The sequence below is a fragment of the Lepidothrix coronata genome, unplaced genomic scaffold, assembly GCF_001604755.1.
Source record: "Lepidothrix coronata isolate B3197 unplaced genomic scaffold, Lepidothrix_coronata-1.0 Scaffold5, whole genome shotgun sequence".
Taxonomy (NCBI): Eukaryota; Metazoa; Chordata; class Aves; order Passeriformes; family Pipridae; genus Lepidothrix; species Lepidothrix coronata.
The window spans coordinates 2,055,038-2,080,346 of NW_016690185.1; the positions used below are offsets into that span (position 1 = coordinate 2,055,038).

The following is a 25,309-nucleotide window of genomic DNA, read 5'->3' on the forward strand; positions in this document are numbered from 1 at the left end:
GGCATCAACAGCCAAGGAAGTGAGTGGAGGGACTTCTTTAGATCTCACTGTTCAAGGCTAAAATTATGTCGTTTTTCCTGCTAGGAAATTCTTCTGAGCTCTAATCAGGCAAAGGGAGCTCCAGGTGCAAGGTTCTGTCTTGACTAATGCGCTGTCAGCAGGAATAAAATAAATTATGTGACTATTTTCAAATATCTAACCCACATTAAATAAGTTACATCATTTTTTTGTGTGTGATGGCATTCTGTATGCATTATGTGGTGAAAAGCTACAAATAGTACATTTTTGGCTGTAAAACAGTTATTTAAAATTGTTTAATATGTATAAATATTGAATATCTATCAGATATGGAATACATACCACGCATATATATAAAAGTATGTGTGTAGGTATGCATAAACATATATACTGAAATACTCTTAAGTACAGCATAAAACATGTGCATCTCTCCTCCATCATTCAAAATGGTAGAGATAAAAATAATACTTATTATAGATTTGCTAGGTTAAGAAAAACTATACTCCATTTCTAACAATGAGGAGAAATGCAACTGCAGCTGCAATGCAGAATCCAGAGTTTGCTGCTCACACTTGGTATTTAATTACCAGTCCAGCAGAGGTTGGGATGGAGGAAGTACCAAACACTGCTTCATACAGACGCTTTCTATTAATTCAAAGAGGAAAACTGCTGTGGTCCAAGAATATTCAGACTCTCCCTGCTCTGCTGAAATAAGTGCAACAGATGGGGCTTTAGAATAATGAAGTAGGGGAGGAAATAATAACAAAAGGGAGGCTTTCCTGATAAGGGGTAGGAAATGACACGTAAAAAGAGCCAGGGTGATCATCCCTTCTTACCATAGCAAGGAGAAACCGCACAGTCACAAAACTGTAGTAGTCAAATGTGAAGGCCACTGCAATGCCAAATACAAACTGACCAGCACTTGTGAACCATATAACACGCTGTCTTCCCAGCCTGAAAATCACAGCAGTAATAAAATTATGAATAACCACAAACATTCTATTAAAATACACCTGCAACTCCAGAGAGCCTAGATGGAAGTTTAACAATGCACCACAGAAACTCTGGTTTAGTTACCTGTATTAATTTTTCAGTAATTCCAACTTCCAAGGAAAAGGAAGCTCCTATGAATGGAATGTGCAGTGAGCATTACATATGTTCACCTCCAGTTTCAAGCTGAACTTCTGCATAACTGATCTGCAGATTTACTCAGTCTTCTTTATGAGGACATAAATCACTTTTTCAGATATTTTATATTAAGTAGCCTTTTGTTAATAATTTCTAACAAAAGTTAGCTGTCATAACATGCCATCTCTTGCCAAAGTAACAACCAATTTGGATAGTAATGAAAGGCTTCTGTAACATATCTTTGTACAGTTATTTAAAATTGAATTCTCTAATAAATGGCAAACACACAGTTCCCCTGAATTTTCTGATTGTATCACAGCACACATGCATGCATATACAAATACAGAAATCCAAGAATATAGTATACTAACGGCAAAAAAAACATGTCAAATAATAGCTTCCTATCAACACATAGTAGTTTCCAGTGTAAAAGAAGGGCATTTAGTAAAAAAGAACTTCTATTTGTTTTTTTTTCTTCCTGTATCTCAGGGAGAAAATATCCAGAGTAGAGCCAGTTGTCCCTAAACAAGTGAGCACATGCTAAAGGCTCTATTGGAGATTCATTACATTTTATCTACAAATGCTTTGTAATACAAAATGTGTGGAATCATTTTTCTTCCCTGATAATATTTTCTTGGGCTCTTACTATCTACTCCATTGCAAAGAGCTTTTCGCAAATGGAGATATTACTTTTAGACAGAGAGGTTGAGGACTTTCAGGGGTGTGGACTCCTTTGTAATTTTATTTTTCTGTGAGTATTTGGTACTCCATTAAAATTCCTCCTATTCTTCTCCAACCTTGACCTGGAGTCATGCACATTTTATCTTTGATTCCTGCCAGAAAAGATCCCAATGAGTCTTAGCTATCAGAGCTCTTCTGTTGGGAAATCTGTTCATTGGTAATGGGAGGAACACACAGTCTTATTTCCCACCAAGCCAGGATGTGTCAGAAAATAATAACTTTCAGCTGTAAAATCTACAGTTGTAAATCTGCAACTCAGAATGTGTGTATTGTCTTAACTAGCTGTCCATGGCTTGAATTAATGGAAATGAGAACAATATGATCCTAAACTTATAAATCATGTCTGAGTATTAATTTAAAAAGTTATGAATGATTTAAAGGGACACAAAACAAATGTTGGCTTTATATTCTGGTTTTGTATTAAATATGGTTTTACAAAGCCTTGGATTGGGAGGCAGATTGATTCCATGTGTTCTAAAAGCCAAATTAAAAAAAAGTCATCATTACTTTTGCATTCCCATGTTGTAACTATCACACCATAGTGTTGTGCTAATGAAGGAAAATCAGAAAAAACACGCCTGATCTCCTTGTTCTGCTTATACTGTTAGATGTAGGATAAAATGTCATCCTCGACCTAACAGAAATGTCAGTCAACAGGCTCCTTTACAAAAAGAGAAAAATAACTCTAAACCAGCCTTCGAAGCAAAACACAGGTACATAAACTGCCTGAGACAAAACCAAGTACAAATGTAGCTTGGATATTTGACTGTCATATGGATAAAGGGGCATGGCTGAGTGTTCTCCTGAGGCAGGAATAAGTCTGTTTGTGTTGAGAGAGAAAACCAACAGAAACAGGAGGATACAGACATTCATCCTGAATCTCATTGCTTCTGAGTCCAGCTCTTATGTTGGATCTCAGTGCGTGATCTGAGATAACATCCAGGGAAGAAGCATTGGACAGGAATGGGCTGAAGGACAGCCTTGGCACCGTAAGCATGAGATTGCTTGGGATGAGTCCCTCCATGGACTGACTCTCCTTGTGCTCAAACAGAACTTTATACATGCTATTAAATAAGTGAAACTACAGCACAGCTCACTCACACCCATTTTTTCTCCTATCTGGACTAACCCTCAAGAGACTGAAGTTTAAGCTAATTTTTCAGAGAAAAGCTAAAATTGGAGAGCAAGGAAAAATAGCGTATGGGTGTTTATTTTAAGAACATGGGGCTTGATCAAACCCTTGAAGCCTTTGCATCAGCCCCACTGAGCTGTATTCATGACAGAGGTTAGGAAACATGATTTTAAAATACATTACACTTAATCTTCTAGAAGGCGTTCTGTCATTTATCATATTACAAATTAAAAATCAGTATTTCCACTAGGAATCTCTCCTCGTGAAAAATGAGGTGAAAATCTACTCCCAGGTTTTTCCATTGCTATTACAATGAGCTATTGCTATTTCTGTTAAAAATAAATAAATAAACAAACAAATAAATAACCTAAAGGCAAATACTAGCTGCCCAGGGGAATTTCAGAGATTAAGGCCTAGAACAATGGATGACATAAAGCACAAAAAAAATTGCTAAAGGAAATGACTTGCAAAGACATTTTAAAATTAGTACTTGCTATTGGAAAAAGATATTGAGTTAAACAGATCTGTGAATAAAGCAATATCCAAACTTCCTGAATTTTGAGCACATAATTATGAGTAATTATGAGTGAAAACAACAAAAACACATGGAGTTACTGCAGTCTGAAGCTACAGTTGTCAAAGGATAGCAGTTTACCTGTCAGCGATGTCACCAAAAATCACTGCTCCAATCAAGACTCCAAGCATGAATGTAGGCTGGATTAATTTTGCAAGCCATTCTCGGTCACAGACCAGATCCCACTGCGTAACAACAGTGCTCTTCCACTTTGTATCATCATAGAGAAATCCATCAGAACACGAAAATACAGACTTGTTGCCTTTGTATTCATATGCCAGATCCAAACTGACTTCTCGTTTGGATCTGCTGCATTGATTAATTTCCCAAATTTCTCCATTTTCCAGCTGGACTACAACATAATTTTCTGTTGATGTCCATAGTGTCCAGATGTCCTGTATACTTGATGCAGAGGAGTTGTGGAAAAGAATATTACTCACATTTCCAGGGAACCCACATACAAAGTTAGGAGTAACAGCCATGAACACAGATGCTAAGTAATGGATACCACATGACATAGCTTGAAAGACAGATGCAAAATAAACACATGCTTGAAATCTGTAAAGGGAAAGAAAAAATTTTACTGAAGAAAAGCCCTCTATACATGAAAAAAAAAAAAAATCAACGTAATTGTTTTGTAAGATCAGTAAATGGAGACATCATTAGGGTGTCTAGTGTTTTGTTGTATAGTGCTGCTTCAATGTTAGTTAAGCCCTGCAAGAGACCAAAGATGAGAAAAAGATCCACAGTAATCTATTGCCAGGAAATAAATGCTGCTCTCAGTCATGTGTTTAGTCTTAGAGGGAAGACCATTTAAAATGAAACAATTCTGAACTTAAGCACTTAGTTTGAAGCAACCTTCCTACCTCCAATTCTCTGTAGCACATCCCCTTAAAATAGGGCCTGAGATTACTTGAATGGTTAGAAAAACCAAAATGTTACAACTTCAGGTTCTTAGGGTTAGAGATATGTGCATCAAATAAAACAAAATAAACAGATTATGCCCCTCATTTAATCTATTTGTATCTCTGTAATTGTATTCCATTTACCATCTCTCTTTATTGCCTCCAAAAGACAGAGAGAATACATGTAGACACAAGCAGAAGAAGATAGAATCTGAACAATGTGAAATGTTTTGTACCAAAACATAGCTGTGAAATGGGTTGGGTTTTGGCTTAAACAGGGTGTGCAGTTATCCGTTAAAGATTGTATCAAAAAGCAAACACGCTAAAAGAATGTTTTATGTGTAGCCTGAATTTCGGCATTTTAAACAGCTTTTAAGACGTGCTTGAGATGCAAGTAAATCTTAGTATAAAAATTGCACATGTATTCTGAATTTCAAAGGCTTGCAATGAACTCTAGTATCCCTGTCTGCAAATTCTAGAAAGTTTCTGATAATTTAAGCATAAGGAGTATTTTCCTGAATTAAATGTTTAAATTGTACATATAATTAGTACAACATCTATTCATAAAAAAACAAAATAGCTTTGGTTTCTCCTCCCTTTTCTATTTCCTGAAGGCTAATCAATTGCAATAATTTGAAGAAGCATTCAATGAGCTTCTATATATACATCCTTACTGCATATGCAGTAGGCCTTAATTGTATGAAACAAAAAGCAGATTTTTTTTTAAATGACCAGAGGCTATCTCTGCTGAAGTCATAGGAAATGATGTCTAAAGCCCTGTTACCTTGAAGTGTCTTGTGGGAAAAGTCAAAGCAATTCCAATCTCTGTAACAAATGTGGTCTCTCAATGCTCCTCTCCAAAAGGTATCTAATCTAGCCTGGAATTCCCATAATAAAGATTTCAACAGTACATAGCCTAGGACTTTTAAATCATCTACCATCGCAATTTCTAATTAATTTCTAAATTATCTTTAAGCAGACTATTTAAATAGAATTTACTGGATACATTGTCCTAATATCCAATTAACCTTTCCAATTAAACAGTTCCCTTGTATAACACACCTCCATTCACCATCCTCATCCTCCTTTGCCTTTTACCTTGTGATTTTTATATATTTCCTTGGTAAATGTAAACCCAGTTGCCTGTCCCGTTCTTCCAATGACATTTGACATTGTTGTTGTTCTGATGCAGTGCTTTTTATCCCCCTTTCCCTTAACAAAAGCTCTATTGACTGTTCCACAGCAGTCTGAGGAGTGGATTGAATTGCTAAACCCACCATGGCAGTTCAAAAGCTGGCTCCACTTCCCTCTTGAGGATACCTCAAGGCAATCCTCACACAGGTGCCCTGCTGCTCTTTCAGAATGAAACTGAGAGATATGGTCAAGAGAAACAGAATGTAACCGCAGTAACCCTCAAATCTACCAATCCCCTCTCAAGAGAACAGCTTCTTGCAGACTAAGTAGCTATCCACAAACCAGAGCAAGGCTGAAACGGCTCTGAAAGGCTTTTAGGCTATCTTGGACCACAAAAAAGCAAAGGTTATTTTAAAATGTAACCTTTGTCACCCTATTGATGCAGACAAATATGGTCAACAACATTTTTTTTAGTTCCTCTTCTCTAATTTCATTTTAGCTGTTCCCATCAAAAGACACAAACTCATTTTAAAAATAACAAAGCACAACCAAATTCAACAACTTGGGCTATTGTTGCAGTATGCAGAATGCCTGAAATCAGGACAAGAAGACCTCTAGAAAACTGGTAAATTAAACCCCTAGAAGCTGTGCAGTTACGTCTTCTACTACACATGGAACCAGGTTCCCCAGTATTTGCAACATCTGTCATTATGCATCAGAAAATTGCAATGTCAGATAGCCCAATTGATATTTCCCAGACGGAGGCAGAAGGAAGTAATTGCAAACCATACATACTTCTTGAGTTTCCCAATTAGTTCTTGCAATACAAGAAATATCAGGTTCATCATTTCTCTTCTGCCCAGTGAGAGTGAGCAGGAAAAATATATTTATATCCTTTTTTGTTGGAGAGGCTTGAAGGGAGATAACAACTTGTAAGGATACAGACTGAGAAGATGGCATGAAGCAGTGGACTACACTGATTTTTAAAAACTCAAATCCCAAGAGTATCACCAGGGCTATGATTTGGAGCAGGTCTAATTAATCTCTGCTCTAACTACTCCCTTGAGAGTTTTATCTTAACTCTTCCTGAACACTTCTTGTGATCATACTTCAGTAACCATTTTGACAGACTGCTCCACTGCCAAATCTTTCTGTCGGAATGTTTCTCCTTACATCTAATCTCAATGTCCCCTTTTCAAATGTAAAACTATTACTAACTTACAAAATACCCTTGTGCAACCTTGAATAAATCTTCCTTGTCTTTTATCACTCCATTTTACAGAATTATCAGTTATCCCCCTCCAGTTACTTTCTAGAGCCATACAAATTACAATTCATTACCCTTTCCTTTTCTTTATGTCCTTTCTTTGTTTCCACGACTATAAAAAGCAGTAAAGGATTCATTTTAAAGAAATGAATAAAGTGTCATGACATATATCACCTATCTTTCAAGTGTTTAACTTAGCACTAGATATAACTGATTATTGTAAAAACATTCTTCCCTTTCCAGTGTTATGAAAATCTTATTCAGTTCCAACAAAGAAATCCACTCTGTACCATTATTTTTTGCCCTAATTTCCAGTACCAATGCTAAGCAAACACAAAAAGTTAGACAGAATGCCAGATAGACATTAATAGACATAATTTATGCTGCATATGACTTCATTTAACAACAGGAAAACATGTTTTTACAGCAAAATCACCCTAGTGATGCAGAATTTTACAGGATGGATCGCACTGCAGTTCTTAACCTCTGACTGCTCAACAAAAGAGCCAAGGAGCAGGCAGGGGAGCAGGAATAGGGGAGAATAAGGCCTAATGTGAAGTTAGCAAAGTATTTGGAAGCACCAGTGTCTGAAGACATTCCACACCACACTAATGGGCTGCTCCCCTGCCTGTAGAAAGTATTTACTGCTCTCTCCAGTAAAATTCCACACTGGGCTGGCTAAGCCTCTCTCTGTATATATACATACACAAAACACACAAAAAATATCCTGAAAGCCCTGTTTTGCCATGAAGGCAAAGTTCATTGCTGACTACAGCAGTGTTGTAACAGCACCCCCACTGATGCTAGATTGAAAAGCCCAATCATAGGAGTTGCTGACTATCTTCTCTGGGTAGGAAGAGTTCTTCTTCTAGAAAGGTCAAGAAACTCCTTAACTTGCAAGGTTACCAAAAAGGAATTAATCAGACCGTTAGTGACAACATATAGAAAGCATGTAGGGAGGATGATACATGGAATGGAAAAATACTGCAGGTGCATGGAACTTTGCTTTCCAGAACAGCTGAAGATTGAAAAGGGACAAAGACACAGATCCAGCCTCATGGTAGACAGAGGTTTGCTGGAACAGAGGTTGAGGCAGTAGAGAGTGCTGAGTGAGGAAGAACATAGAGCTGCTGCCTTCTCTATGGCTAGCCTGTGATCCCTCCCTTTGAACCTTTGGGTGCATGAGTTTTATCTCAGACCTCTTGTTGTGGCCATGTTGATGCTCTTCCCCAGTCTTAAAACCCTGGGGCAGATTCTTGGCCCTTGCTTATGCGGTGTCTGAGCAGCTTCTTGTCCTCACGGGAGGACGCGTTGCTGGGGAAGCAGAGCAGGTCCGGGTTGGGCAGCCTGGAGCAGCCCCCACAGAGGCTGTGCTGGGGCAGCAGGTCACAGCAGAACCTATACAGGTCATACACTTCACTGACCCTGAGGCATAGGTTAAAGTCTATGCTGTCCTTGATACCTACTGTAAATTATTAGCTCTTCTCCAAAATCCTTAATTTAAGAACACCAAACTGATAAGAAAGCCCTTAAAAGCTTAAATCTCTCTATTGCAGACAACTATGTACTGTAATCATTTTATTAACCTCATCAAACTCCATTTAAAAAGTTAGATTTCCCTGAATAAAGAAATACTGTTGCTTATGCATCAAAATGGTAAGAAAATACCATTGTGGGAGTAATAAGTACTATTGAAATTCATCAAAAAAACCAAAGTTTGCAATTTATTTTCCCAGACTGATCTCAAGGACAATTTTTGACAATGGTATTTTATATGCCAGTCATCTTCCCATACACACATTAGATTACACAACATATATTGCTGCAAACAGTAATTTTCAATAACATATTTTACAGGGGGTTTTTTTGAAAAACACACACTTTTTGCAATTTTTTAAAACGTTCTGTGAACATGATGACTGTCCTAAAAGGTATGATAATTTCTCTCAGTGTTTTTCCATCTCTTCAGTGACTTGCCATGGGAGATAATTATTTGGCAAGTACATTTTGTCACTCTTGCCAGGAGTGTCAAATATAGAAGTCAAGAAGACTTTATAGGTTACTGCTCCAGTATAGAGACACTTAATGAATGCCAGAAGTCAAATGAGCCTAAAACTATCTTCACAATAACTTGAGCAAGACACAACATGAAAATGTTCCAGTCTTTCTTAAAATATTTCTGTAAAATTTCTCCACAGTTTTTTTCTTTTTTTTTTTCAGTTTGCAGCTCATACTAAAAAATTATTTTTACATTTTCTATTTCCTCTGCACAAGTTTTAAGATCTCACCAGTATGAAAAGCACTCGTAATATCATGTCAGTAGCTGAACTGAAGAAATATTCTTCCACAAAGGCAATGAACTAGATCTCATACCACTGTTGCTCTGGCTGTAGCCTTATGACACAATATATCTGTGGCACTGTCACTGCAACAGATTTCCTCCCTTCTCTTTTCCCACTGTTTATTCATCCTCTGAGACACAGTGCTCTACCCTCAGACACAGTGGTATTTTTTTGTGGACCATCTGGGAAACAGATCTACCTTGAATAAAAAAGTCAAAATAGATGATGAATACAAAAAAAAATACAAAAAAACCCACAAACAACAAGCTAGATTAGTTGCTCAATGTAATTTATATTGCATTTATGTTGAAAGATGGCAAATCTGGCGTGCAAAAAAACTTGAAGTACACATTGCCATATATATCTTGGAGACTAAACTCCCAGCCTCACAGTACTTCTACCATTGTCAGTTACTGCAGTGCACAGCAGGGACAAAATTGTTGTCAAACATAATGTTAAATAAAATGTGGTTCTGATAACATTTCCTTGTCTGTCCATCAATGAGAGAAGAGGGGTATTACTAGATACTCGTCAAAAGCTAATACAAACATTTGAAAATCATTTTACTGTAGAATAGACTCACAACACTGTTCTGTGATTAGCAAAATATTTGTACTATTCCATCAGCTTTACAAGAACTATTTTTACTGCTTCTCTTCTCAACCACCTCATTAGTAAATTGCTTGAGTCAGAAAACACAGTAAGTTTTTGTTGTGCAGTATACACTCGACAGGATGGATTCAGTGGAAAGAAATTTCCAGATATTTACTATTTCTGAAAGAATTTGTGTTCAGTAACCGCTTTAAACTCTGTATTTCATCCTGATTTTTTTTTAATGTGAGAAAAGCCATTCAGCATTCTTTCCACTCTAAACCAAAAAGCTATGATGCACTTCCACATTTATTTTTTGAGAGGAAAGAAGCTGAATGTGACTCAAGAGTATTTTGGCTATGGTGCAGTGATACAGATTTGGAAGCAGCCTTAAATATACAATATGAACATCTTTATTTGACTTTTGGTGTCAAGAATAAACTTCCTTCCCTCCTAAGGGCAGTTTAAACTATGCTAGGACTTGGTCTCAGCCCACATGAAAAAGATGGTTATTTCCAGAATTTGTTTTCAGAGGTAGAAGATGCTGTGTTGAATGTCCAGTTTAAACATATCAACAGCACAGATGCAACAGGAACAAGGAAGCCTATAGAGATCAGGAAGACCCCAGGAATTATATATCATCACTGATGACAATGTGTGCATCAATGTGCAGTCACCAAACAGCAGACACTTACCAAATCATTGTTACAATCATTTAAAATTGATTCTCTGAAGATTCACTTCTATCCCATTAAGCTTATGCATGTTTCTCTTTGATTAAGACAAGCCCAGCGTTCGTTCACTAGAGTCAAGAAGAAAAATATGTTGGCTGCTCACTACTGCCCATTTGGTATAACAGCCTAGATGAAGAAAGTCAATCAGTGTGAAAATAAAGAATTAGTGCTACAGAATTAAGAGCCATCCTTTTAATAATGTTTTTTTAAACTAAATAGAACAGTTCTTAATGTTTGACTATCTAAATCAGGCACACTAGATTCCTGTTGTCACCCGTGACAAAATAATCTAGTTGATATATATTGCTTGGTTTAAATAGTTACTAAGTTCAGTAGCACAGCTTACACCTATAGACTCACAGTAGAGAGAGCAGCTGCTGTTAAAGATGCTCTGATGTTTCTTGCTGCTCCTCTGCCAAGGATTACTGCCCCCAGGGGAGAGCCAGACAGAAGGATGGTGTGTTCATGGCTCAGCCCCTCCAGTGCAACACCCAACCTTCTTGTTCAAATGGAGTGAAACTGGGCAAGACACAAGGGCTCTGGATTTGCACCAAGCTACACATAAACATTACACTTTTGACTTTCCTGGGAAAGTAGCCTCTGATTAAGGGGAAACACATCATTGGCAGCAATTCTCACACCTTTTGATGGCAAAGCTGTAGTCAAGTCTATTTTAATGTAGTTACCCACTTGTCTTTTCTGCTTTAAATGTGTTAAGGGTATGTATCAGGTAATTTAATTAAAAAAAGAACACGAACATGCAGTTTGTAAGTCATTTAGCTTTGTTTTGGAGTTATTTGGCCTAGTGTTAAACACAGCAGAGTGGTTATGCTTGAACAGTAGTAACACTTCAGGCTCTATACTTGGAAGTTTCTATTCTGGGTATGGCATTTCTATAAACATCTACCATTTAGAAAATTAGCACATACTCTGCATGATATATTACCAGCATTACTTCTCACAGGGAGAACTCAATTCCAGTTTCTCTGGTAGCATTGTTTTCTTTAGTCAGCCTCTCTTTTGTGGACAAATCCAAATTAGGTATTTCATTCTTTTCCCTGCTGTACGATTTCCATCGGTTTATGTAAGCAAATCATTTCACATTATAACCTGTAAAGTGTCTAATAGAATTTAAATGTTTTTATTGAGATTCCATCTAATTATAGACATAGGCAGTACTTCATGTATAAACTATTAAATTTCGTTCTTCCTTTCCCATTTAGGAAATCAGATGTTACACTGCTGCATGTTACACTGCTGACACATTGGCCTATCTTCAAACTATGGAAGTTTACTTTTATTGTATCCAGTTTTTTTGTTCTGTCTATAATCCTGAATTAAAACTAACTCATTGTCATAATTATGTTTTACTTCTTTGTTATTCTGTTTACATATTTCTATTGCAAAACTCTGAATCTGGTGTAGCTAAAGATACAAAGGCATGGATTGAATATCTACTTCACAGTGGTGAAAACTGTTCATTCTGAAGCAAAGAGCAAGTCACCAAACACCAAACTATTCTTTAAATACTGATTTGCAAAGTAATTAAGCCTTACAGTTGTCACAGTTATATTATGCCCTTTAAGAACTCTATTTTTTTGCTTGTTTCCTATTCATAGTAACACCTAAGAAGATTTGGATACAGACAGCTCATTTTCAGTCTGAATTCTACGTAAATTCTCTACATACCATGCCACACATTGTTAAGCATACTACCCAAGGCTTTAAATTTCTGTATTGGAAATTTAACTCCTTCCCACTTGGAAAATGATTGTAAAATTTCTTACTCTAACAGGTTTTCAAAAGTTCTCATGGGAAAAGGTAAAACAAGTAAGAAATCTGGTAACTAATTTAAGAACACTGGACATCACTTTCCTAGCAAATGCTTGTAACCATTCCTGTACATACTAGTATCTTCTGAGATTTCAGTTAGAAATAATAAGGACTATTAGTTCCATGGATCAACTTATGCTTAAATAATTTCTGTAAATACTTGATAGAAATGTCATGGAATTTTGGAGTGGTCTATTGTGTCTTTCTTCCTTAATATAAGCAATTATTTTATCCATTGCACTACTTGTGCACCCTAGAATATGATTAAGTTGATTTGGCCTATTTCTATGGGCTACCTAAAGCACTATTTTACCTACATAATGTGTCATTTTACTTTCCCTGGCTCCATTTGCAACTGTTACAATGTTCTTTGCTAATTCTGACTTTCACCCCAGTGACTCTTCATCAAGAGTGAAACAGAAAAGCTAAAGCAGATACTTTTGTCTTATTAGCTTTTTATGAATATTTTGCTGAAACAAAATATCACTTAACAAGATGCTACATTTAGGGAATTAAGTGTCAAATAATACCGTCTTCTAAAACCTGGGACAAGTCAACATGTAAATCAGGGCACCCCTTTAGAAAAGGCAACTCAGTTTGAGCCATAGATTCCTTTCTGCCAAAGAGAACATTGCCAGTTGCAATTCTACCTGTATGGAATCCTACACTTGCATTTCTGTAGCTCTACAACTTGAAGAAAGGGATTCAATTTAATGCACAGTCTAGTATGGTCTTCTATTAAACTTGGGTTTGCTTATGTAGGGATTATTTAAGTACATCCATATTTAGCAGCTGTGTTCTAAATTCAAAAAGAAATTAGCCTCCACACCAACAGCTTTTCTCTCTCTGTGTAACAGAGTAGCTGGTATCTTCTACAGATGTTGCTAAAGCCCAGTTAGGACACGAAAGAGAGTAAAATATATCTCCTTTGTTCCTCTCTTTTCCGGAGTCTACACTGATGACCCATCAAGAGCTCATCAATGCTTGCAAGAGCTCAGATTAGTATCCCTGACAGGCTATCCTCTCCCAGGCAAGGCAGGTTATCTCTAAACCCACATAAAAGGAAGTTACTGAGCACAAGAGGACTTTCAGCTTCTTTTGCAGGTTCATAGCTCACCTTCCCTCCAAACTGTACCTCTTCACTGCAAATGTGTAATCCACTCTTTGCTAGAAGTCCTCAGTTCTTTCCAAATGATGATGGGAATCTGCCCCATAATGAGACATTATTCAATGTTTAATTGCCACTGGAGAAGTTTCAGTTTGCTTTGTTTTAATAGCAGCCTGGTCATGAACTTCTGTCCAGTTTTTGTTTATTTATATCCCCTTCTAGTTTCTGTCCTGGATATTGGTTTTGCTAGTCTATGTCTTCACAGGACAAGAAAAATGTTTTTGCCTTCTCTGCTCTGAGAGATTTAGACATTGTAGAGTATATAAAATAGTATGAAATGAAGAAAATTTATTTAATAGATCTTGGATATTTGATATACTCTTTGACTTTAACCAGACAAAGAGTTTTTCTACAGCTTCTCAAAAAAAACCAAGTAAAAGTCTTCATGGCATTATTGATCTTTTCAAAGAAAATTGTTTCATTAATTTTATTGGTCATTTATCTCTTCCATGATCAACAGACGATATTTTATATTGTTCTTGATTTCTCAATGGAAAGCAACCTTTTCCTTTCCTGTCATTCAAGGAAGATGATTCTACTGCCTTCCTCTTTAAACTATTAAAATTGGAAGTAATTTAAATTAAAAACAAAGAAATGCAAATTACAGATTTTGCTGTTGCCAAGGCTAAGAATGTACTTTGTCTTCTTATTAAATATACTCTATAATGTGCTTTTACCTGATCATAATTTCACAGTACTGTCATGTTCTTTCCTTGAGTGCCATTTCTCTTATGGTATCGCATACAAGGGAATGATCTGGAATAATGCTATATTCTAACTTTACATAAATGTTTGCAAACAATACACAGGTCCCATTCTCCACAAGAATAAATAAGCTGGATTCTGTTCAGACCTACCAGAATTCTTCTGCATAAATCTACTTTAGTACTAATTGCCCCCTGTATTCTCAATGGGTGAGACAGAACTGAGGTTGGCTACACTAATCTACAAAGGATGACAGTTTTCCAAGGAGCCTAAAATACAGGTGTAAATGAGATAAGGTTCCAGTTGTTCTGACCCTGGGACTTACATGAATTATCTCTCTCAGAAGGGTCAAGCTGTAACAACTTTACGGTATTTCACCAGTTCTAAAGATGCAGAAAAAAAAATCAAACAACAATTTGTTCTGGAATATGAGACATAAATATAAATTGTTTAAATGAAATGGGGTATCATCAGTATAATCACCATATATCCAATGGCCTTGTGTAAGAGAATGCTTTTGGATATTGCTTATCTATTATTGCTCATTTTTCACATTTTGTAATTGACTTTCTCTCTTACACTAGACAGATATCCACCAAATGATGTATTACATCATGGTGATGGATACGGAAATATTTATTTATAGAACAAGGGCTAAATGAATACTATTAGCAATATTTTCTTATTTTTCATTTTCATTATGCCTACAATTGAATGGCTAAACAAATCTATTTTTGCCTACTCCTAAGTGATGGCAAAAATCTTCCTTTTTCCTCCTCAGAAAGTTGGAGGGTTTATTCCCTCACTCTCTAAAAATTGGGGATCTCCACATTTTCAGAATAGGCTTGATCTCTCATTTCTCTGATCTTAATGCTCCCCACAATTCACCTAAATCAATCTTTACTGGAATTACCTGTATCCAAGATCCTGATAGCAAGGATTGCTGATGGAGAGTCAATGTAGCAAGCATTGTAACAACAGTACTGTTGCATACATGACAGTTTTTCTGATGTGTCACAAAGAGAAATGCAAGGATCTTGGTATCTGCTTCAAGTTTCTTGAGACACTGGCTAATGCTGTGACACAGAAAGTGTCCTGCCACACGCATTTCCCACATCCCAATCTTCTAGTGAAGACTTAAGTAGTTAATTCAGGTTGAAAGTAAAGAATCTGCATGTATGCTGTATACTTGGATGCAACATCCTGTATACAGTATGCAATCCATATGCATTTACAGTATTTCTCTAGATCCCTTTTTCACTTGATGAGGAACCAGAGACAAATATAGGATTTACCTTGTCCTAAACCACTATGTGAAGTAAGACAGATAGATCATGCCCTTAACTGTCCAATTGTCCCTCTTGACAAGGTGATAATTACAGATGTCTGAAGTTTACACTACAGACCTGTAAACACAGAGAGATGAGCTCACTAGTGCCTTGATTTGGACAGCTGATTCCCCACACAGCTAGAATAGACCTATACAGATAGAAACTTAGATAATTCCAAATCTCTTTCACAATTTAGAGGAGAAAAAACTCACAATATAGCTGAAAAAGTTCAGACTGTCACAAATAAAACCCATTTAAATGGTGCTGAGCACCATCCAAAGAATGATGATGATTGCTTTTTATAGAGCAGCAAATTATTCCCATTTCCTTGAGGCACCTTTTCAACACTTCTTTTCTACTTCTTGTTGCCTTATTGGCCCTTCCATCTATTCTCCAGGGTTTGTTCCTGCCTCAGCACCACTACTGTGGCTGCACCTCTAATGCTGCTACCTACTACTAACGCCTCCAAATAATAGGAACAAGAAACCTAACTTCACCTCTGGATAAAAACATTTTCTTGAGGAAAGGGTTCAGTCTATGATCCAATGGATGGTACTTCTATATTCCTGAAACCATATTTTCTTTGCATGTGATTTTCAAAGAACATCTGCTCTGAGTGAGGTGATCACTACAGTCTGGCTGTCAATGTATGATATTAAAGTATACATTAGCTCTCTAGGCAATTTCAGTAATTTTCAAAGATGATATTTCTCTCCAAGTGTATGGACAGTTTGGCAGATCAGCCATCATTACTAGTACTTATAAATCTTCGTCTTCTACAGTTTGTCATCATGCTTTTTCCAGTCTTGCCCTTGCAGCCAAGATATAGCTACCGCAGCAGTTATCTGCTCTGGCTTGCTAATTTTTTCATATTTCTGAGAACTTGAGACTCTCATGTTCTTGCTCAGCTGCTATAGCTTCCTGCCTCAAGCTACCTTAAACATATATCTGTATATATAGTAAATACATAGCTGTATGTGTACTCAGTTCCAGTCATATTGTGTATCGCAAAATGGTGGCACAGAAATTTCCACAGAATGTGCTAAAGGCTTCTGGGGCCTTAGAAAAATCTAAATTTAATGGTGTGTTCTACTTGTATGATTTTACTTCCTGCAATAAACTGGTCAAACTTTCTATATGTAAGGCCTTTTATAAAACATTTCCTTTCAATTTTGAGATATCTTAGTACTGCTGAAAATTATGACTATTATGAGAAAATTATTGACAGAGCTTTTATAGGAGTGGTATCCCATTCTCAGGCATTGTATTACAGGGAACACACTGTCCAGTGCATTATGTGTTTAATTTTCATTCACACCATAATATTTCAGGATGAAACAGCTGATCGTCAGCTCCTTGATGTGTGTGATAATTGTCTTATGCTGCCATAGCTATGTCCATGCTACAACTTTATCTAGAAGCCACCCTGGGGGGGTTGGCAACATCTCAGAGGTGCAGTCTGAACCTCAGCAGCTGGTTTGCAAATCATAATTGATTTACTAGCTTTAAGTTTCAGTGTTATTTGCACTGCAAGTTTTAGCCTTAGAGAAGTAATGGATAGTACAAGTGCAATTTCATCCTGCTTTTATTTAGTCATTTTTCTATTATTTTAATCTACTTTTAAATCTAGTTCTATCTAGTTCCAGTTTTCAATCCAAAAACAGGCACAGCGCCTCCAGGCTGAGGTTGCCAGCACATTCTGAGGCAGTACATTTTTGTCTATGCAGATTTTGCTTTACACCGCCTCCAATATGACCTGGATCCCAGCAAATACTGTTAGTACCTCTTGCAGACCACACTGTCAGCGCATTGTCACCATTATCCCAGAGCACTTGCCAGTATCCAGCTTTGGTTCTGAGTCTTGAGAGTATTTCCACTTTTGCCTAGTCAGGCATAGATAATAAGACCTTTGTTTAAGCTGCTAGAGTTTGGTCTCTGAAAACACATGGGTTGTCATGCTTCTCCAAGCCATTCAACCAACAGGATTAAGTATAATTTGCAAAATATCCGGACACACGCACCCCAAAAAAGGGGGGGAAAAAAAGAAATGCAGCCACGTCCACTTATTTTATCCTATGAACATTTGAGATGAGCACAGACCGACTCAGATGCTATCATATAGCATACTTATGAGATGAAGAATACTTATCAAGCATTTCTGTCAACCACCACTCCTGACTGAGAGCCAAAGGAAGACTTAGATTTGAGATTCTTCTGTCTGGTACATTCTAGTAAATAGAAACAGCTGTCCACTGATACATTTTGAAAACTGAATGACAGATATGTTGCAATAAACCTTTCCACTGTATAAAGTAGCCAGTATATGGGGGAAAGAAAACCTATTTTCTTTGAAAACAATCTCTAAACCACAGCACTTTGTTCATCTTCAGGAAACTACTCAAAGCTTAAACAGAAATTCATATTATATTGTTTAAAAATATTGATTTTGTGTAGTATGTGCTAAATACTTAATGTATTAATATTTCAGAAAAATCTTGCAATGCTTCGATTTTCTAAGTTAAGGCTAATCTTCTGTTCAAATGCAATTGCCTGTTTCTCCGTACTAACTTGGAAAAGGAAAACCAATTTCTTTGCATGTCTAGCAAGCACACTTCTCCACACAAAAAACGTATTTTTGTTGGGAAAGAACCTTTCAAGACAGCTGTAAAATAGTTGAGTTAGAAAAATCATTGCTTGAAAATGTTCTTATTTTTCTTTTGTGAAAAGAAGTGGTGAGCATGATCTTTGAGATACTTGGGACTCTTTGTTATTTGATACAAACCAAGAATTTCTGGAAATAACATGTACACAGCACAATTTGCAGAAGATGTAATCTGATCACACGAGCTGTGAGCTTTGTAACAAGAGAGTGGATAAGAGCAGCAGCATGAAAATAGGAGCCTGGAAAGGTTCTGAGGTGTGAAAAGATTAGACCATTCGGTGTAGGGCTTTAGAATTGAACCAAGAACCCTACAAAGGAGGTCAAAGAGAAGTGGCTTTAATACTGGCTGTTCAAACATTGCTACTATGGCACTGATCAGCAGTGTCTGCATTGTAGAAGTCCACTGAAAGAATCTCTACAAAAGTCAAGCCAGTTTTTGAGCTAAGCAGAATCTCTTTTCTCTTTATAAACACTAGAAAAGTTCCAGGGAAATTAACAGAAAATGTTGAAACTGCTGATAAGTGTATTAATCTCTACTAAACTCCATGTTTGGCTGAAACATCCAAACAGGCAGTCTGTCCCTCCTCCTCACAGCAGCCATTGCTAATCTTGGTTTCGACTGCTTCTAAAGTCCAAATTGTAGCAACTCCACTGATGAGGCAACACGTCTGTAGAAGACAACAATGTAAAGATGCCAAAACCTGAATACATGAACATTTCAGTAAAGAGCAGAGTTTTTTAATTTATTAGATAATCTAACTGCTAGTAAAACATCTGTTTATAAAACCAACATTTGAAAATCTAGATAACTTACTCGACTTGGTAAAAGACAGAATATTCCAAAGGAAAAGGCAATCTTTTCAAAAACTCCGGAAATACTTTATTACAAAACCTGGAAATAGTGTCAGTGACACCCAATCTTCCCCTCTCTCCCTGACAGTTTTCACCACCTGCTTTTAGCTAAAGCATAAGCCAAGATTTGAAAACTGTTAATCACAGGGGAAAAGCTATGTACCATGTAAGCTGCATCTCATAGCTACCAGACGTTCCAGCTAGGAAACCAAATCCTTACGCTCATCCACACTTACCATAAAGGGTACCTTACCAGATTTCTCTCTAGACAGCTATTCCTGATTAGATCATGTCTCCATTCAGCACACTGCCATGGTGTAGATCAGAGTTACAAAATACATAGCCGGTTTCTCATCAGCAACCAGATAAGCAAGTTTGGTATCCTTCTGGTAGACTAAAGTCACTGAAGTTATTTGAAGTCCTTTAGTTTACTTGGGAATTAGATGTGCTAGCAGTGTGAGCCAGTCAGCCAGGTCCTAAGGCTCGCCTACCTACTATGCACACACTGGGTTACCAACCTTGTGCCCATTAGTCATGTATCCCCTTTCCCAGCACGGGGCCTGCAAATGAAAGCCACTGTCTGTGCCTGACTTTACCTGATGGGCCCCTGAGAGGGTTTTTGCAGTTGGAGTGGGTGAGCAGAAAGGGGCTAAGGCAGGGGGCCGAGGGGAGAGCCCAGAGGTACAGTCTGGCAAGAACTGCTACATGGGAGAAAGGTGCAGTTAACTGCAGGTAAATTGGGAGTTTTAAGGCCTGGCAGCTCATTAGAGATGAGGCCATCTGAGGCAGACAGTACTAGTTTTTTGTCATTCACCTCTGCAATAGTGAGCAGTAATCTCATGCTCCACACACAGACTCAAGATCAATGTTTAAAACAACCATCTTGAATTTATAGGCCACAGATGCTACCCATGCCCAAATACAAAAGAGGCATAAAGTCTTCCTCTACTGGCAAAGGCTACAGAAGTCATTTTTATGGTTGTTTATGCATGTCTCAAGACCCCAGTAAGAACTATGGCATCACTAAGACTTGTGAAAGAGAGTCCAAATGGAAAGCAAAATATTGTCAGCATCCCTGGGAATGTCAATTCTGTAAAATTCACAGTCTTAATCAATGTTAAAGGTTTATATATTATGTGTATATTAATAACTTATTTGCTATATAGTATTATATTACATATATATAAAATGCATACGTACTATTTCCATATTTATATATGTATGAACAGCTGCTCATTCTCTACTGCATCTGTCAGATTTTAGGAAAATCAAAACAGTCTCAAAATACTAACAGTCATGCTTGGATTGCTCAGAATCTGACTGTCAAATCTACAAAATCTATATATAGTGCATAGGTTATATGGGCCTCATGAGAATTGCTTGAACTGAAGAAATGAACGATTACCTATCTGTCAGTGTCCAGATGATGCAAACTGAACAGAACTAACTTCATGGTTACAGTTAAGAACTACTTTTTCATATGAAGGATGATCATTTATCTAGCACTATCAAAGCATTAAATAGAGGTTTTTTACAGTATTTTTAATTGGATCTATCCACCATAAGCTACTGTCATACTTACTATTATACTATACTACTAATGTGGTCTTTGAAATCTCAAACAGCCATGAGTCTAACAGGACTATGCAAATTTTGGTAGCTTGCCGTTCGTCTCAAAGCTTCTAAACCTAAAACAGCCCCTATTGAACTGCATATCAAATAATTTGGTCCCTAGATGTGAGGTTATGGCTGTAGAATTGTTCTCCCTTTAATTGCAAATAGTGGTTGTAAAAACTTTATCTAAAGTATTTATGAATGTTCTCAAGTAGGAAAACTACTCCAGTGATTAGAACTTTTGTGTTACTTCGGTATTCAGTGACAAGTGCCTGCTTTCCACAAAGAGCACACGAGACAGAAGAGCAACAGCAACAGCAAAATTAATTGATTGTTAGAATTTCTCTCCTAGTTCACACAGAACAAGGTATTTTTTGTTGCTGACCCAGAACTGACAATGACTGAGATATTGTTCAGATAGATATGCCTGTAAGTCACAACCTAGTCAAACATGTAACTTAAGCATAGGTCCCAGTCAAGAAAGTCTTTCCATCCTAACCATCTGAAGAGGCTATTGATACCCACCACTACTGCTTGCACATGATATTAAGAGCCTCTCCTGCTGCAGAGTTCAGGTTTGCACTTCTACCATTAACAGGACCTCCTGGCTTTGTCCAAAATGCTGCTCCTGCCTGCCCCTGAGAGAAGATCAACATTGTCAGTTAGGCTGGCTCGCTGGTCACTGAGCTAGAAAGCACAACACTGCAATTCAACAGCTTCAACTCGTAGCCAAATTGTGACACATGGGTCTTATTCCAGCCATCTGCTTCAAGGAGCACGTGCCTGCAAAACCCATGATGATCAGCACATCGCGGAAGTGCAGGAGAGAACTCACTGTGAGGGCGTGCACCCATTAGTCTTACAATTCATATCCTCTAAAGCTTAATTTCCTTGCCAAACATTTCTTCTCCATTACCTGCTATAAGCAGAGTCTCATATATCTGTCCTACATCCACATCTACAGAAGCATACACACACACACACACACACACCCCCACCCCACATCTGTGTACCCCATCTAGCAAACCCAGAACTGTATACACACACATCATAGCCACAAAGCACATCAAAGGAAACTCTCCACAATGCATCACACCATGTACCACACGGATAAACCTTTGCTGATAAGGATGTATACATATACTCCATATCCATGTATCACATGCAACAAACCCAGCTCCAATAAAAACACGTCATGTATTGCACCCAACAACCCTGTGCCCCTCGGCAGAAACAGCCCACCTGAATGCCACACAGAACTCTCATGCGTGCTGCTTGTGCCCTTCTGTCACCTCTGAAGCGCACAGGTTGTTCCACAGCCTGGGGCTGTGTGTGTGTGAGTACACTCACGTGTGCAAGGAATGTGTGAACATTAAATGTCTAAGAGTGCACGCGTGTGCGACTGCATGCAAGTGGTGCCTACAGGTGTGTGAGCCTGTGTGTGAACGGGCGTTGTGCGGGTGCATATGTGACCACGGCATATACGGAGATGTGTGTGCACGGAGCGAGTGAGCATACCGGTGGATCACTGCACGGGTATGGAACACTGTACACGGGAGTGTGTAGAGTGCTGCCAATACACGCGGCAGCGCCTGTCTGTACAGTATTGTTCGTACCCTGGGGCGCAGTGTGTGTAACCGCGTGTGTAGTGCCTGTGCCATTTTCTGTGTGTGTGACAGCCTGTGTGTGTGTGTGTGTGTCAGTGTGACGGTCCGCGCGTGTGCGTGCGAGTCCCTCGCAGCCTGTGCGATGCTGTGGGTACGCGCGGTGCACGGTAGTGTTTCCCCGTGCGGTGGCTGTCAAACCCTGCCCGCGCGGGTGCCCGTCAGTCCCCGCACTGTCGGAGCGCGACCGCCCCCGTGCCCGCCCGCCCATGAGAGTACCTGCCGAAGTGTCCCAGCGAGTCGAAGAGCCGCTCGGAGCTGAGAGCCATGGCCGGGCTGCTGCTAGCCGGGAGCCTCGGCGTCGCAGTCCCGGCGCTGCGGGGAAGAGGCACTGTCCCGTACTGTCCCGTCCCGCCCGTCCCCCCGCCCGCCCCCTGCGCCCGCCCGGCCCCGGCGGGACCCGGCCCCGCCCGGCGGGCGGGACCAACCGCCGCCCCAACGGCCGCCGCTCCGCGCGCCCGGCCGGCAGCGGGAGCAGGGAGCGGGGCCGGGAGCCGCGAGGGCCGGGAGCCGGGAGCCGCGAGGGCCGGGAGCCGCGAGCCGCGGCGGCCCTGCGCTCTCCGGGGCGGCGGGAGCAGCACCTGCGGAGCGCGGGGAGCTGGGCCGCCCCTCCCCGGCGGCCCCGGGCCGTCCGCAGCCCCCGCGCTGCCGTTGCGGTGCTCTTTCGCCGCGGGGCGAGCGGCTCGACCTCCCGCACGGACCGAGCGCCTCGGCCGCTGCTCTGGGAAGGATGGGCCGCAGCTCGTCCCATCGAGCAGAGCCTGCAGCCCGCGCTTGTCTTCCGCATTAAAATTAAATTAAAGTAAGCAATTATGTGCTTAAATCGTCCTGCGACAATCTAGTAATCCAATATATTTAGGCTCTAGTGTATTTCACTTGGACACTTTCAATTAAAGGAGGGTAAAACCATTTTTTTCCACAGGACATTATCTGAATCATTTTAGTAGCCTTATAATTTGCTCTTTTATTTGGATGTATTATCTTCTTTTTTTTCACCTTGCAAAGTTTTAGCACTCAATGTAAAACAGAATTATTATTTAATAAAGGTAAAATATGTAATGTGTCCTGTATCTGCTTGACTGTCATTAGTTCTCCAATTTGTAATGAAGCCTCAATTACATTTGGCCTTTTTTTTCTGCCTTGACCAGAGTACACCAAGATAATCAACTTGAAATTGTTTGAGGATTAGCAAAGCGAGTTGCAACAGAAGACCTTTGTAATTAACTTAGCGATGGGGTTTGTTGGAACAGATACCCTCTAGCAGCCAGTTACTCTGGGCTCTGAGAATTAGGCAAGATAAAGGAAAAAAAACCCAACTGTTGCAGGTGCTCCTCGTACTTAAGGTGTTTCCTCCCTAGAGTACTTTATTTCCCTTCTAGGGTAGATACAAGTTGCGAGTTGTCCCTGCTCTGAGTGAGGAGATGGACCACGTCTTCCAACCTAAATTATTTTATGATTCTGTGATGAAAGGCACATTTTTCCAGCACCTTGCATGATCTCTTTCTAGACTGCTCTTTCAAAAAACACAAGAGACCAGAAAAAAAAAAAAAAAAAAGGCAATCAATTCAACCTTATTACATGGACACTTCATTTTTTAGGAAGCACAGAAAAAGCTGAGAAGTAAACCCCAGTTAAATCACTTGAAGTCAACCTTCCATTTCCAAAACCTGACCCAAACCCTTCTGCTACCACACCCAGGCTCCACCACTTCACAGGGAAATGTGCCTTTAAGAGGCTCTGGCACCAAGCACCACAACCGCTCCTCCGTGCAGAGCAGATGTTGAGGCTTCAGGGCAGCAATCTGTTCCAGTGTAGACCAGGAAAAAGCAGATGTTTGTCAGGCTCCTTGGCTCCAAGTGAATCCTAACTGGACCGACAAAATGAGCAAATGAAATGTTACACAACTAGGAAACTGAATAATAATTTCAGCAGAGGATTGCTCCTCACATCTAGGCCCCTCACCTCACTCAACGGTCCTGAACGCATTGCTACATTTGACAAAGCTGCTCATACATCTCCATACATCTGCAAAGGACATTTTTAACACTGAATCTAGAGTTTGTAGCATTTGCTTTCTCAGGATATGTAAGCCAGAAAGTCTAAGGATAGATTTGCTTGCTTTCAGTAAGAATTTTTTAATTGCTTGGGGTTTACCTTGTAAATGTCAGCATTAAATGTAATAATTCTGGGGGTTTTTTTTAGAGAATAGTTTTCAGGTTCAAAATGGTATGTGCTTGAACGCAGCACAGGTACTTTAACAAAGCATTTCTTTCTTCAAAGAGCCTCACTAGTTAAATAGTTATTTGCATAAACAAACACCAATGAATAGTAAACATTCTGGTTAAATATTGCATTGCTGGTCATGTGCCTGTTTTTAGCGTCTTGCTTCCTACAAGTAAATTCATCAGTTTTCAACAGCATTATGGTATGTAGGGAATACTATTTTTGGTGTAAAAGTCAAGCACAAAAGAAAGATGAATCCTTTTCAGTGCCACTTTTTAAACCTAAAAAGATCCATAGGTAGTTTTGTTTTTCTGGAATCTCTTACAGGCATTCCTGCACACATTTCTCTTTATGCTTACCTCTTTGATAATATCATGACTTTACTGCCTGTATCAGAGTAAAGAAAGAAGGCTTGCACACACTCCTATTAAAGTTAATAACAAACTCCCACGTTTGCACTTCCAAAGGTTATTAGTGTAATGTCTGCAATGTCTGCTCTCAAACATGTGGTGGGCAGAGATTTGCCTTGTTTCTTTCAAGCCTCAGAAGATGCACTACATACTTTAAGCCTGCCCTTCCTCCTATCCTGTTATGTCAATGCTACATGAAGTAGTAACTGTGCTTTTAGTCACCATTGTTCCTCACTGAGTTGTTTTTCACCAGTAGAAATAGTCATGGTACTGTTCACATA

At 39.0% G+C, this 25,309-nt stretch overlaps 1 protein-coding gene across 5 annotated transcripts in view; it reads right to left on the reverse strand.

Annotated features, from left to right (window-relative positions):
• Window positions 1–22,764, reverse strand: part of LOC108503831 (solute carrier family 22 member 16-like) — a 51,988-nt gene extending 29,224 nt beyond the window's left edge. The window contains exons 1-4 of one of the 5 annotated variants that reach the window (XM_017828226.1): window positions 22,615–22,728; window positions 21,257–21,369; window positions 3,675–4,151; window positions 855–972 (exon numbers count right to left, since the gene is read on the reverse strand). In XM_017828226.1, coding sequence (XP_017683715.1) covers window positions 855–972; window positions 3,675–4,111 — 555 coding nt within the window. In that variant the 5' untranslated portion in view covers window positions 4,112–4,151; window positions 21,257–21,369; window positions 22,615–22,728. Of the gene's footprint in view, window positions 1–854; window positions 973–3,674; window positions 4,152–9,272; window positions 9,441–10,527; window positions 10,633–21,256; window positions 21,370–22,614 lie in introns of those variants that run through there. The other 4 variants (XM_017828216.1, XM_017828206.1, XM_017828234.1 and 1 more) reach the window with 4 other exon arrangements.
• Window positions 22,765–25,309: the final 2,545 nt, after the last annotated feature.